General features: G+C 35.0%; 1 protein-coding gene across 1 annotated transcript in view; it reads left to right on the top strand.

Moving 5' to 3' along the window:
- dcc (DCC netrin 1 receptor) overlaps positions 1-12,142 on the top strand; it is a 309,571-nt gene that overhangs the window by 243,076 nt on the left and 54,353 nt on the right. The window contains exons 13-15 of the mRNA XM_066710967.1: positions 4,335-4,476; positions 6,273-6,383; positions 7,301-7,495. Coding sequence (XP_066567064.1) covers positions 4,335-4,476; positions 6,273-6,383; positions 7,301-7,495 — 448 coding nt within the window. The remainder of the gene's footprint in view (positions 1-4,334; positions 4,477-6,272; positions 6,384-7,300; positions 7,496-12,142) is intronic.

The raw sequence follows: 12,142 nt of genomic DNA, 5'->3' as shown, positions 1-12,142 counted from the left end.
AGGGATAAGCACTAAGTAACAGCACCCATTTCATTCTAGTTAGAATGGATTGCAAGAACTACAGTATACATATGTTCTTTAGTCGCCTTTCTCTATATCTAGTGAAAAATAAATGGGTTGTTGCTGACTAAGGGCCTTATCCTTAGTCCAAAGTTATTGAGAGCATTACAAATGGTGTGCGGCGAACTGAATATGACCGCTAATAAAATGCAGGCAGCTGTACACAAGGGCACCTACATATCTACGGCATTAATGGCTTAACTCTTTGTGTTTTAACCAGTATTGCTGTCAAGTACTCTTTTTGTTCTACATCCAGCTCCATTAGTACCATTCACATCATGAGTGTGCTTTTAAAATTAATTGAAGTGCACTTCATAAAAAATAGCTACAGAATCTTATTTTAAGGTACATGATTTGAGGACATTCAGATGAAAATATCAATTAATAGAACCCTGAAAATAAATGGAAGTATTACCCATTCGATTGTAAACACTGTAGGAAAATGGATCTAGAATTTCTTCAAATTATTTGAGCTGTACAATGATGATGTTGTTGATTTTTTAATTGTCATTGTTTTAAAATATATATATATATATATATATATATATACGTGCGTGTGTGTGTGTGAAAACATTTCCAGTTATAGGTTAGAAATGTCCTGTCTTTCACAAATACTTTATTTAAACCTAAACCATTACTTGGCAGTAGATTAAACAGTTCACACATATAAGGGTAAGAGTTAGGGTTTCCACTGTGGCAGTTGTGTTTTAGTCAATAAATGTTAATCAAAAGTTTATGGAAAATCCAGAAAAGAAAACAAAAGTTTTGTAAAGGAGCCTTGAGAATGTATTTACTTTATAATTGACAACACTTCAGGGCTTCAGGACAAGACAACTAATATGGCAAACTGAAAGTTAAGATTTATTTTGTATGTAGGAGAGTACATTTAATTCTAAGAAGTGGAAGGTAAGGGTATGCAATGCCTTTATATGATGATTGTACTATTACTTATTACTTGTTCTCCCACATCTTCCCAAATCATCCAAGAGACAGATGAAGTTGCATACACCTTACACAACACAGGGCAAGAGGCAGCCAATGGAACCCAAGAGAGGATATGTGCAGAAGACATGTAAACTCCCAGTGCGGCTTAAAAATGTTGTATAAAGCACAAAACTTTAAAAGTTAGTCCTCTGTAACTGTGCTCCTGCTGCTGATCTGATTGAAAATTAACAACAGTCAATGAAAAGTATTCCTTGCCCTTCTGATTTGAGCTTGTGATATTCAGTTGAATGTGTTGCAAGAAATGGGAATCGCAAATGTGAAAACTAAGCTCAAGTGCATGCTTAGAAGCACTGTTTACATAATTATGCAAATAGAAGCTAATTTAGTACTGCTTAAAACAGATTCCTTTTATATTCTTCCAGGGACAATTAGCTCTAATATGAAACCAAACGGCACATCCTCTTAAAGCTTCTCCTTCGATTGTGTCTGTGCCATGACTTCAAACTCCAGGGGCCTCCCAGCTCCAATATGGGCATCTTTTAAAGCAATCAAGCCTGCTGTAATCAGCAATTAAAATGATAGCCAAGTACAGGTGCTGGTAAATGTTAATCAATTACTTGTGTAATTGCTGTGTGGCTAATTGAAAATTTGATATAAGTATTGATTACTTAGTTGTTAGGGTGTTTAAATAAGAGAGTGTGGGGAGGCTGGTGTAGAATGATGAGGGCGGGGGCGGGGGAGTTAGAAAAGGCTGTTCCTGGATGAGAACAGAAGCAATTACTATTCTATAGAAATCCATGTAGTATCACAGAAGCAGAATGATAGGAAAGCCTCAAAACGCCACCCTTCTCCACTGTCCGCTTTGCTCAAAGAAAATTAAAAATAGGAGAAAAAAAGGAAAGGAAAAAAAAGAAGATAAATCAGGGTTGACTCAACACATCCGTGAGACCGTTGTGTGCATTTTAATTGGTTTATTTGCATGTTAACAGGCTGTTTTCTGCAGATGGTACTGTGGTCCCCTGCGCGTTGCAGCTGGCATTAACTGGACCCGTTACTGAGGCAATGTGACAGTCATTAAACATATGATAGGATTCCTGTATTGCCAAGAGGCTTTGGGCTCTATCAGTGTCAAGCTGCTGATGGGCCTTTACAGAGGTTAATTAATCCAAATATTTATGTCAGTCCCGGGGATGGAATAGTGACAAAACTAAGAACTGAACTGTTGTCTTTCGGTGTGTGTGGTCATACACACACTAACATGCACACCCCTCTACTGATTCCTATAACAATTTAGAATCTCAAATTAAGTTTGATGATTACGCCCTGGGTGATCAGCAGAATCCAGTATATATGTTGTGATAATATATATATATATATATATATATATATATATATATATATATATATATATATATATATATAATCCACAAACACTGTGGAGTGTGGGTTCTCTTTTGCTGTTGTTTAATCTTGCATTATAATTTATAAACTGGTCTTTTTGGGATTCTTTTAGACACCAGATGCAGTTACGACTGGTTCATTACTTGATATAATTGCCTACTGAACAGAAGTCTTTGCCATTTCAAAACTTGTATTTTTCTTGTATAATTCAAACCTTGTTTCTTTCGTGTGTATTATTCAGTGATTTATACTACACAGAAATTCAATTATATATATTTCTTCCAGAAATTGTCATTTTATTGTCTTGTGGGCACAATCATGCTGTTATGAATGTAAAGGAAAATTATACATTCCAGTCAAGTCAATTTAATGTCCCATAAGAGTGCCAGAAACAGAGTAAAAGACTGTTGTTGTTTTACATGATTTTCCATGATTCCAGGACTATTTTAGAAATCCCTTTTATGTTGATATAAATCGTGGTGTGCTGCACTTGGTTAATTCATTAGTCTTAAAAGGCTTATACCTCAGTTCAGACCTTGTAGAGATCACAGGTGGAAATAGTTTGTCTTGTTAACACATTCCCCATATCTGTCCATGCCACAGATAATTTAGGCTAAATCTCCACCTGAGGAATAGATGTACACCAATTCTAACAACAAATTGCGCCCAATGCATGACCAGTTTGAGGGGGTGGGAGGTGATTCAGGGAAGCTTGATGACAGCTAGTTTTCTGTTCCTGGTCTTGTTGGATATAGAAATTCAAATTTCCACCTCATACTGCATTTGAAACAGATTTAAAAAAAAATAAAAAATATATCCACACACAAGAAAAGATCATTTTCAGACAGAGTAAAGCTGAAAATGAGCCTGGGCTGTATTTGTAATTATATACCATTGAACATGCTTTATTGATTAAATAGGGACCTTCAGGCACATTACTGGGTGATAATGGACCTTACATTACATAGCAATATATTATGATGCAATCTGAAGTCCATTCTCCCAGGCCACAGTCTTAGTCAATGTTTTGCCTGGTATATTAAGAATTCCCTCTCAACACAAGAACAGGAACTTACCCATGGCGTCAGTGAAAAATAATGTGCATATTTAGTTAATTATATTCATTATTTTTAGTATTACTGTTTAATGCTAAATAATTAAAAGTAGTAGTATCTAAGTAGCCTGTTCAAATATATGATGTTTTTAGGCTAGTGTTTTCCAGTTCCAGTTTTCTGGTTGTACTGCAGCACCAGGCCTTTGGCATCTGTGCTCTTTATCACATCCTCAACACTAAATTTCACTTTGTTTGTTTATTATGACCCAGGATTCTTTTCATAATGTCCCACGTGATTGGTATATATACATTTTTACAATTTAGATTAATATTGATATTTAATAAGGTTTGCAGAACATCAGAGCGTGTGCCAGCAGACGTTTAATGCAACAGATGACACATTTACAATACGCGGCTTGCCAAAACAACACCATGAGTATTTAAAAATGTTCTCAGATACAGCACTGTGATCATTGCTGATCGCTGTGAACCCCTGTTGCTCTGGACTGTACAGTTTAGGATTAAAAAAAGGCCTGTTGACATATGCCCATGTCATATTCAAATGTATTCATTATAGTAATTCATTTGGAGCAGATTGTTCCACTTGGGAACATATGTTCATGTATTTGAACTATATCGAACTGATTATTCAAAAGGTAGGCAGTATTTCTTAAAATTGTTTTCTTTCAGCCTACTAATCTGCTCCTAGTCATATTGTAATTTTCTTGATCTGCAAATGAAATGGATGCCTGTTTTTGTGTGTACATTGCCACTTCTACACACTTTGCAGCTTGTTGAGCTTGTTAGTTGAGTTTTACAGTAAACCAATATCAGTGTTTCTTTTTCCCTTATTTTATTTGTATTCTTTTTACAGAGTATTAAAGTTAACTGGATAGCTCCTCCATCAAACACGCAGAATGGCTTCATTACAGGCTACAAAATCCGCCACAGAAAAACCGGGCGCAGAGGGGATCAGGAAACACTTGAGCCAAATAACCTTTGGTACCTGTTCACAGGTAGGCTGCTATTTTAAGACTCCTTGTGTGCTGAGACTGACACCAGATGGCTACATACTAGGTTTAAAATAATACAATATTGCGTATGCTACAGACTTTAAGCCCATCTGCCGAAAAATAACAAGATGTCTTTATTTATCTCTGTCCATCAAAATCATAGGTCATATTTTTCTCTGTTATATTGACAAACTATGCTGGCCTCTCTCTGAAGTCAGTTTAATTGAATGTGTTTTTAAAGGCTTATTATCAGCTCCTCCAATATAAAACGATTTAATTACAGTTCAGTTGTCAGTTCCTGGTTTCTTTAAGAAAACAACACAATGTCCCACGATTTTGTTTATATAAAAAAGCTGTGAACAGTTTTTTTCTTGTCTTTCTTAAATCTGAATCAAAACTGAAATGTGGTCCTATTTAAGTGCTGTTCTGAGCCCCAAGCAATACAAACTTGTGTGTCTACATTTACAAAAGTGTAACTTCTTCAATATTATAAGAATGTCAGCTGTGGTAATAGTACATTTCATACAGTCCAGGGGGAGATATCATGCCTTCAGGCATCACTTTTACATATGTTTAATAACTTTTCTTTTGTTCACTTTAACAGCAGTTGACAGTTTCTGTAGTACTTTATAACACGTAGCTTGAAATTTTCTTGAAACTCTGCTATTGCTATACCATATTACACAATTGTTCTTGGCTAGTTGCAGATTTCTCCTGCACACAGACCTCTGTACATCAGTTTCTGGCTTTGCACCTACCAGTACATTAAGAGAGCCCATTTCCTTGGCCTAGAAATCTGTATGATTAGATCAGCCTTTACTAATAGACCTCCCTTGTTGTTAGAATTGTGAGAATTATTCATTCCAGCTACGAAAAATAAATATACTTGTTATTAATTTTATATGTGGCTGGGGTCATATTTCCCCTGTAGGAATTCAACTTACCTCCCAGTACAGCATTTAGAATTTAAAAAGCGCAGCTGACAGGTAATTAACAGTCCACATTTTTCAACTTGTCAGGGTCATACTTCAGGTAGGTTGAAACAAATCAACAGCGTAGACGAAAGCCAACAGAAAGTCGTTAATAATAAGCTCAGCATGTAAGTACATTTGATGTGCCATAACCACAGCCATTGGCATTGGGGTGTATAAGAAATGACTTTAGTTTTTGGAAAGCAATTAATTAAGCTTATAAATAAATGCTCTTCTAAACATGGTATATAGATATATATAATACATATACATAGTGGCAACTCTGGAAGTGTTCAAGACTTTGGACTGGGTAGAAAAAGGAATAGTTTAAAGTTAAACAGAGCTTATTTGAACAAGTTACAATTTGCCGATGATATCATATTTGCAAAATGACCTGCAGCTTCAGTTTCAAGAACTTGTATCTTAGAAGCAAATCTCTCAGTGTATCTGTCAGCCTGTTTCTGCTATTATATACATGGTAAGTTTAATGGAATAAGCATAATACATATAATAATTACACTTTTAGATTCTGATTTCAGGTATCTTGCAAGCATAGTCATGTGAATGTTTTTAAATATGAAAAAAGATTGAACATCATTTTCTGTATTATTTCTTGCACCTGTACATTTTGTATGCAAATCCCCAAGTTATAAGGAAAACATGCTCTTCTGATGGAAATGGGAAGACTTATATCACACAATTGTTTGGTCCTTCATGAACCGAAATATAGTTTGGTTAACAAGTTATCATTTAACCTTTAAATTGCATACATGGACATTCACAAAGAGATAGGTAATGTGGTTCCAATGTTTTCTAAATTCTTCTCAGGGCTGGAGAAAGGCAGTCAGTATAGTTTCCAGGTTGCGGCAATGACTGCAAATGGGACCGGGCCATCCACAGAGTGGTACACTGCTGAAACCCCAGAAAATGACCTTGATGGTAAGAAAATTAAATGTAGCTGAATTTCACTCTTTCACCAAACCATAACCCCTGCTTTATAGTATGTTTTCTTATTATAATGTATTAACATGTTTTTACAAAGTATGATGCAGTGTCCTGTTTATTATGATGGCATGCTATCAGCTGTGGAAGAGTTACGCACTTCATCCACAAATACATTTTCCTGTCCATCCCTTGCTTTAGGTTGGATTCAGATATGCTAGTGAGCTGAGGAAGTCACCATTACTTCTCCATATAGCTTCCTGAAAACCGTTCAAGCTCTGTCAGTCACTGTGCAATCTTGATACAGGATTCACTGATTGACAATATTTCCTCATTTTGGGATAAGCTGCTATGTAATCACAAGTACCAGTGATGCGTTGCATCCTGCTAGAGTTTTTTACTGAGATTTCTGGAATGGTCTGACCAGAAATAGGCCTCAAGTTCGAATTTTAAAGAGCCTTTTGAGACAGCTGCATATCTTAACAATAACCAAGATTATTAGACAGGAAATGAAAAAGGAGAGTGACACATTATGACCCAGATTTAAATGTAATTTTAATTAGTAGATTATCATCCAGTACACTGATTTTCAAAGGAGCAAAATAAGAAGTTGGTGGCAAAGTAATTTCTAAAGCCTCATTTCAGTCTGTTAGTAAAAAAAAACCTTCAAAGGGGGTGTGTATCCACATGTAAATTGTATTACGGAACAATTTACAACAGCTTTTAAGAAAATTCATGAAGTGATTTGATGACCTTAAAATCCTTTGGTGCATTAATTAATATATAAAGCAGACTCTTTCTGAACATGCTATATATTTTATTGGAATGAAAAAAATAATAATTAACATTATAATAGGTTTAGACCTTTTCTTTCAGTACATCTTTGTAATACATTTATGCGGGCCTAATTTCAGAATCTCAAGTTCCTGACCAGCCAAGTTCCCTCCATGTCCGACCACTAACAAACAGCATCATTATGAGCTGGACGCCACCACTGAACCCCAACATTGTTGTCAGGGGATACATTATTGGCTATGGGGTGGGCAGCCCCTATGCTGAGACTGTGAAAGTGGACAGCAAGCAGCGCTACTACTCCATTGAAAATTTAGGTAAGTTATTTTCTATTTACCATTGATTCTGAATTTATTTTTGAGCAAAGATCTGGACTTTCAAATCTGCTGAAGATTTTGATTTGTGCTGAGTGCTCTTCTGCATCTAACAGGGTGAGCTTATTCTCGCATTCCAATAAGAAACATTGCAGATGTTGTATAGAGCAAATCTTCTACATGCTTCCTGTACCATATTGTGTCCTTCTTAACTACTGCACTAAGAATAGATCTTTAAACAACAACTGCATTTCAGTACAATGTTTTGGTGTATTTTTTAAGGACAAAGTTCTTACTCAAATGTTGTTAAATCTGTGCCATATTTTGATGTTTCTTCTGAAGTTGTTTTTCAAAGACTGCCTGTGCCATAAATCCTCCTGTTTTGTGCCTTTTTTAATTGCACAATGGTGGAGGATTACAGACCACTAATGAAACATGGCCGGAACAAACTTTATCTCCTCTTGCTTGTGGGGATATTAGTTTTTGCCTAGGCCTCAGGATGCAGCTTTGCTTAATAACAGGGGCCTGATTGGGCAAAGTTATTAATCTAGTTGAAGCCCAGAGGCACAGAAGCTTTCTTTCTCATTCGGAATGTCTGCATATGTAATAAGGGGGAGAAATACTGTGAGTGGGAGTGAATAAATAGTACATATTTAGTGTTAGATTGACTACATAAAGGGAGGGGTAAAAATAAACAATCTGCATATAGCTATACTCATATTGTGACATGTACAGGCATGGAGTAGGTCTGTGGAGTATGTAGCCCATCATTACTGCCTTGCCAGGGGTCTGGACCATTCTGAGAAGTGGCAGCGTATATGACAGCAGTGGAAGAATGGGGTTCGATTTCTGGTGCAACAGCCAGACATTTACAGTGTTACAGTGGTGTCAAAAGTAGGAAAGGGCATCTGACAACTGTTCTGTCTCCATCATAATCAACCTATATCGATTTAGGCCTCCCCAAGATGTTTCCACTTGTTTCGATCTATAGATTTTCTTTTCTACGTCATGCCTGCAAAGTCTATGATTTCATCTTCCCATGTTTAATGTGGTCTTCCAGGTCTTTGTTTCATCTCTTGGGATCCATTTCAAGTCATCCTTGTTCTTCTTGAAATGTGTCCGGCCCATTTTTTTCCATCTTGTTCCATCCAATGATGTTACATATTTTTGTTTCTTTTCAGATGCATTCATTTATTTTTCAGACTAATTAAATACATATATAAGTACATAAGTACATAATTAAGTAAATACATTAATAAATTCATTATTATGTATACAAGACTTTGTGTGTAAGAAAGACCTGATCATTTAAATTTGATTGATTTAACAGTTAAGTGATGAGATTAAATATCCTACTGGTACTGTAATATGTCCAATTACTTTATCTCTAAGGTATTGCACACTCAGCTGTGAGTCTTCTACATGATTATCCACTGTGGGGCTAAAACTGAGAGTAAGGTGGTTAAAATGGTGAAAAACAGCCTTAGCATACAGAATGGAGGATCACTTACAATACTGTAGGCAACAAGTGAGAAAGACAATAACAGGAAAATGCAAACAATATAATCTACTCCATTAACTCTGATGTGAACGCAGTAATATGTGCAGCTGTGTTAGTGCTTCTGATTCGGTAGAAGCAACCTTTGAAACTATGCTGTTGCATTTTATAGTTGCAAACACCACTTCACCGCTAGTAAGTAATCCATTAATCTTAATGAAACTGAAAAATTACCTCTAAGCTGAGCAGACCTACAGTACAGCTCCTTCAGGGGGTCGGAGATTTGAAATTTGTGTGGAAAGAAGCTGTTTTTTAAAATAATGAATCGTTCATATTAGAGATCAAATATGATGTATGACTATCCAAGCAATCAATTGTCTTTAAAGTGAAAATAAGCCATTTCCTGACACAAGCCTAGTCGATTCGCAGTGGAAGAATTTCAGCAAGAATGGTTTAGGTTTTCATAAGATTTATGGATAGTTATTTTGTGTCTGAGGAATGGAAATGATGGTAGCAATGCAGCCTGTGTCAATTCTGATGTATTTACCTACTTATATATATTTTTAATTAGATATTGTCCTAATCCAAAGCACCATGCCAGCATACATGTATACAATTGAAGTACAAATAAAATAAGTGTATTTTAATATATGATTTATATTTAAAAATACTAGGTTATATAAACTGAGAATGTTACGCATGTTGAAGCATATATCCCAGGAGCAGGTTTAAGAAGGTAGAATAATCTGTAGGGGCATAGACAATATACACTTTAGCCCACCCACATACAAGCAATACAATGTCTGACATAGTGTCATTGTGGTGTTCTTTAAATCTCAGACTGAAGAAGCATAAACTCGAATTACATTGTTTCAGATGAACGGCACCAATATATTGGCCTGCAACTATATGTAAATATATCGTGACACCCTGTGGGGTTGGATATGGCATCTGGGGCTCTCAGGTGAGGCTTAGTAAATACGGAAACAGGGGTTCTGTGCAAAGACGTGCTTTTATTATATACAGTGTGCAGGTGCTCAAAACATACAAAACCATAAAACAAAACCCTCTTTGAGCCTAAACTAAACACATAAACAGGTGCCTCTCTATACACGTAACTAATAATAATAAAAAAAGACACACAGCTAACAATCCCAGTCACAATCCAAATCTACAGACGCAGTTTGTAATACAAAATTGGTTATTGTCAAGCAATCCTCTCCTTCGCTGTCTCTCTGTCAGTTTGTATGCAAGTAAGTAAATGTATGGCTGTGAAGCCTCGTCACTTCATGCAAAAATGTTACAGAAACTGCGGACGACACGAAGCAGGGAGAGATGTATGCATGGAATAACAAGAAATTAATGGATCCGAGAACAAAGTAAAATATGTGGCATCATTGAAACAGTGGAAATGTTAAAATGGCAATGGGATCGACATGTTGCAAGAAGAACAGATGGACAAAGAAGCTTGATTGATACCAGGAGATTAAACAATATCTAGAAAATTAACACATAAAAGATGGAAAGATTAAATCATAAACTTTAATTTATATATATATATATATATATATATATATATATATATATGGAAACAACATAAAGAAGCAAAGAAAGATGTAATGACAAATGACAAAAACTAATGTATCAAAGAACAATCGAAAAATTTGACATTGAGATAATATTAAAATGGCAGTGTACTTGGCACATTTTAAGAAAGACAGGGAAAAGATGGACAAAGAAGCTATTGAATGAATCCCAAGACACGAAAAAGAAGGCCTAGACGAAGACCACATAAAATATGGGAAGACGAAATAAATAAGCATTTAAAGAGCATAAGAAAATAAAAGCATGAATAAGACATGTTCTTCATTGAAACATCTCTCTCTCTCTCTCTCTCCTTATATATATATATATATATATATATATACACACACACACACATACACACAAACACAGTACTGTGCAAAAGTTTTAGGCAGGTGTGAAATAAATGCTGTAAAGTAAGAATGCTTTCAGAAATAGACATGTCAATAGATTATATTTATCAATTAACTAAATGCAAAGTGAGTGAACAGAAGAAAAATCTAAATCAAATCCATATTTGTATAATACTCTTAAGATATTCATAAGTTCAGAATTAGAAGTATTTTTTGTTTATGTTTATAAGCCTACTGTGCCTACTATGAGATAGATACAACAGCCACCGCTCCTTGTCTTATTAAAATAAAATACATTTAAATAATATTTGCCTTCATTCTCTGCATTCCAATTATCCACATTTTGAACATTAATGCAGACCTTTAAATTTAATTAATTATAATCCATTCTTTAAATAATTTTAATAAGAAAACAAGTGAAGTGGAAATTGAATTTAAAAAAGCATTATCTGTTGCATAGACGGGAAACAAACAGTAGAAACTTTTAATATTTAACAGATGCTTATTCTACAGTGCAATCATGAATATATAATGAAACAGTACATAATGAAATAAAGACAAATCTGTGCTACTGCCATAACGCTGTATATCAAAGCAAGTAGAAACATCTAGGGGAGGCCTTCATCCAGCAGTGGATCAACAAAGGCTGATGATGCTGAACCATTATGACTAGAAGCAGTTAAAAGCTTACATGTTCCCTAACTCAGTACAATTAACTGGAAGCTTTACAATCTTCTCTCAGCTGAATATCTTTTGAACAAATATATGATTCATAATAAGTATAATTTGATGGACAACATTAAACTCAATTAATCACAAAATTATATTGAGTCAAATGAAGAGTGTGAATACTTTTGAACACCTCTTTTCTCTATCTCTCTCTTTCTCTCTCACGATATATATATATATATATATATATATATATATATATATATATATATATATATATATGCATACATTGGCTTGTCCCATTATGTTCCACAATACGTATTCACATCTAGGCTTTTAAGTTACATTGTTCTACCAGAATTGTAAGATGAAGGATTGTAGAGATAGAAGGTGCTGAAGAGGTCTATTCTTCTTCAGCTAGTATAGCTCATTAGTTTTTGAAAAGAAAAAAGAAAAAAACAACTGTTTCAATAAGCTTTATACCAAGAACACGAGATATACGAATCCAGCATTCTCTGAGTGGGGTAGAAAAAAAACCTCTTTACA

The sequence above is a fragment of the Amia ocellicauda genome, chromosome 8, assembly GCF_036373705.1.
Source record: "Amia ocellicauda isolate fAmiCal2 chromosome 8, fAmiCal2.hap1, whole genome shotgun sequence".
Classification (NCBI taxonomy): Eukaryota; Metazoa; Chordata; class Actinopteri; order Amiiformes; family Amiidae; genus Amia; species Amia ocellicauda.
This window is presented reverse-complemented; position numbering and strand designations above follow the sequence as displayed.